At 36.8% G+C, this 2,156-nt stretch overlaps 1 protein-coding gene across 1 annotated transcript; it reads right to left on the reverse strand.

Moving 5' to 3' along the window:
- Positions 1–408: 408 nt before the first annotated feature.
- LOC124161443 (E3 SUMO-protein ligase ZBED1-like) lies at positions 409–1,320 on the reverse strand. Its single transcript, XM_046537763.1, has one exon. The coding sequence runs from the start codon at positions 1,318–1,320 to the stop codon at positions 409–411; it is 912 nt and encodes a 303-aa protein (XP_046393719.1).
- Positions 1,321–2,156: the final 836 nt, after the last annotated feature.

Consider the following 2,156-nt stretch of genomic DNA (forward strand, 5'->3'; position numbering starts at 1 on the left):
GGTTTTCTGTGAATTAGGTGCATTAATTAATATTACTTTAATTACTAATACTAATTAATTAAAGTTAACTTCATCACCATCCAGGGATTCAATTAGTCCCCCTGTTCATAGTCTTGATTATGCACATTGATGAGTGAGGGATTCATGACAATTACCATTGTGGTAAATAATATCCTTTGTTTTGATGTGAAAGTGCTTCATTTTTTAAATAAAAAAAATTTCCTCTCGTGTGATTAAACCGTGCAACATGATTTAATTTATATTCATTTAATAACACATGTTTAATAAGTTATATAAGTCATACCATTTTTAGGTTGTTGCATTTTTCAGAGAAAAAAAGGTTTTTATGTGATCTTTCCTATTTAGATTATTAATTTGAAACATATAAGTCACTGTGAGCCATTGCATTTAAAGTCCCCATTGTGATTCAGTGATAGAATTTAAAAATATTAATTTTGATAACCTCTTTCCAGTCAGTCGGTTCCTCTTTTCAGTTATTATATTCCCTGCCTTTGAAAATAACCGTTCCGATGGCACAGACGTTACCACAACTGGCAGGTACTTCATTGATATTTTGTGCAAGGTAGGATAGAGTACTTTTAATTTATCCCATTCCTGGATTGGGTCACTTTCTAATGGGGAAATAGGTGACACAAAGTACTGAGTGAGTTCATTTGGAACTTCAGTGTTATCCATTATCGATGCATGGATTCTTGTGGCTACCAGTTGTTTGTGATGGCTCCACAAGTCAAATTTTTCATTTTGTGAAATATTTACTTCCAAGTTATCTGCGGCAGCGATTGAAATGCCTTCATCTTCATTTAGTTCTCTCATCATGGATGCTATGTTTTTGATGGCCTGAGAGCATAGAAGTGGGTCCTTGAAATGAAGCTTTTTGAAGCGAGGGTCTAGTAAGGTGGCGGTAGCTAAGATGGTTACCCCCTCGATCTTGCTGAATCTCTTATGGACTTCTTCCTGCAGTTTTCTCTTTAGGTTAATGCTGATCTCAAAGGTGGGGTTTGCTGCATCAAGGTGGGACTCCAAGCAGTGGACAAGTGGAATGATTTTGCTGCATGTAATATATTTGGAGCCAGAAGTTTCGGTTGTGGTGGACTCTATTGGTCTCAGCAATGCAATTATTTCAATCACCTCTTGCAGCTGAGAAGCTGTTAGCATAGGTGGTGCTTGGGGGAACTTGATCACCACATTATTGACATGGGCACTCAATTTCACAAATTGGTCCAGCATATAAAATGTGGAGTTCCAGCGTGTTGCTATGTCCTGCTTCAGCCGCAGTATTTGCCCTTCTGATTTACCCATGTCTAGTTGCAATTTGCGCAGCATATCCGCTCCTGCAACGCACTGCCTAAACCAGGTGACCAGAGACTTAATTTGAGTGATTATCTCTGGTAGACCAACTGTTGACTCGATTGCCTTGCTTGGCACCAAATTCAATGTATGTGCAAAGCATGGCAAGTGTTATTTCTTTGTGAATGTGTCAGTTACACTTTTCACTATGTTTGCTGCATTGTCAGTCACAACAGCAGTAACATTTTCGGGTGCAATGTTCCATTCTGCACAAACACTCAAAAGCATTCTGGCTAAATACCCTAAAGAGTGACTTTCTCGCAATTCTACGACACCCACTGTTGCAGAGACTAGATCATTGTTGTTTAAGTATTGCACTGTTATGCCTAGGAAGCTTCTCGTGTTTTTTGTCTCACACCAGATATCTGTTGTGAGTGTTATATTTTTCATTGAAGCCAATGTGTCTTTGTACATGTTTGCTATAAATTCATATTTTTTATCAATCATTAAGGTTACTTTTCTTCTACTTGGAATTGTATACAAAGGCACTGCTACTTTCATCAAGTACTTAAACCCTTAATCTTCCACATGAGAAAATGGCAAAAGGTCTTTGCAGATCATATACAAAATGGCATTCGTTATTTTATCATTTTTACTGCCACCATCTGTGTAAGAAAGAAGAATATTTTATAAGTTGACCTTGGTAATCAATAAATAACTCATCGAAATTTAAACATCACTTTGAACTATTTTCAGGTGGAAAGGTTGTTTATGAAATACTTCCAAAACTCATAAATAAAATACTGAGTCTTGGGGAGACTCAGTAAAGTTTATTAGTCCTTATCTAT

This window comes from Ischnura elegans, chromosome 6 (genome assembly GCF_921293095.1).
Source record: "Ischnura elegans chromosome 6, ioIscEleg1.1, whole genome shotgun sequence".
NCBI classification, from domain to species: domain Eukaryota; kingdom Metazoa; phylum Arthropoda; class Insecta; order Odonata; family Coenagrionidae; genus Ischnura; species Ischnura elegans.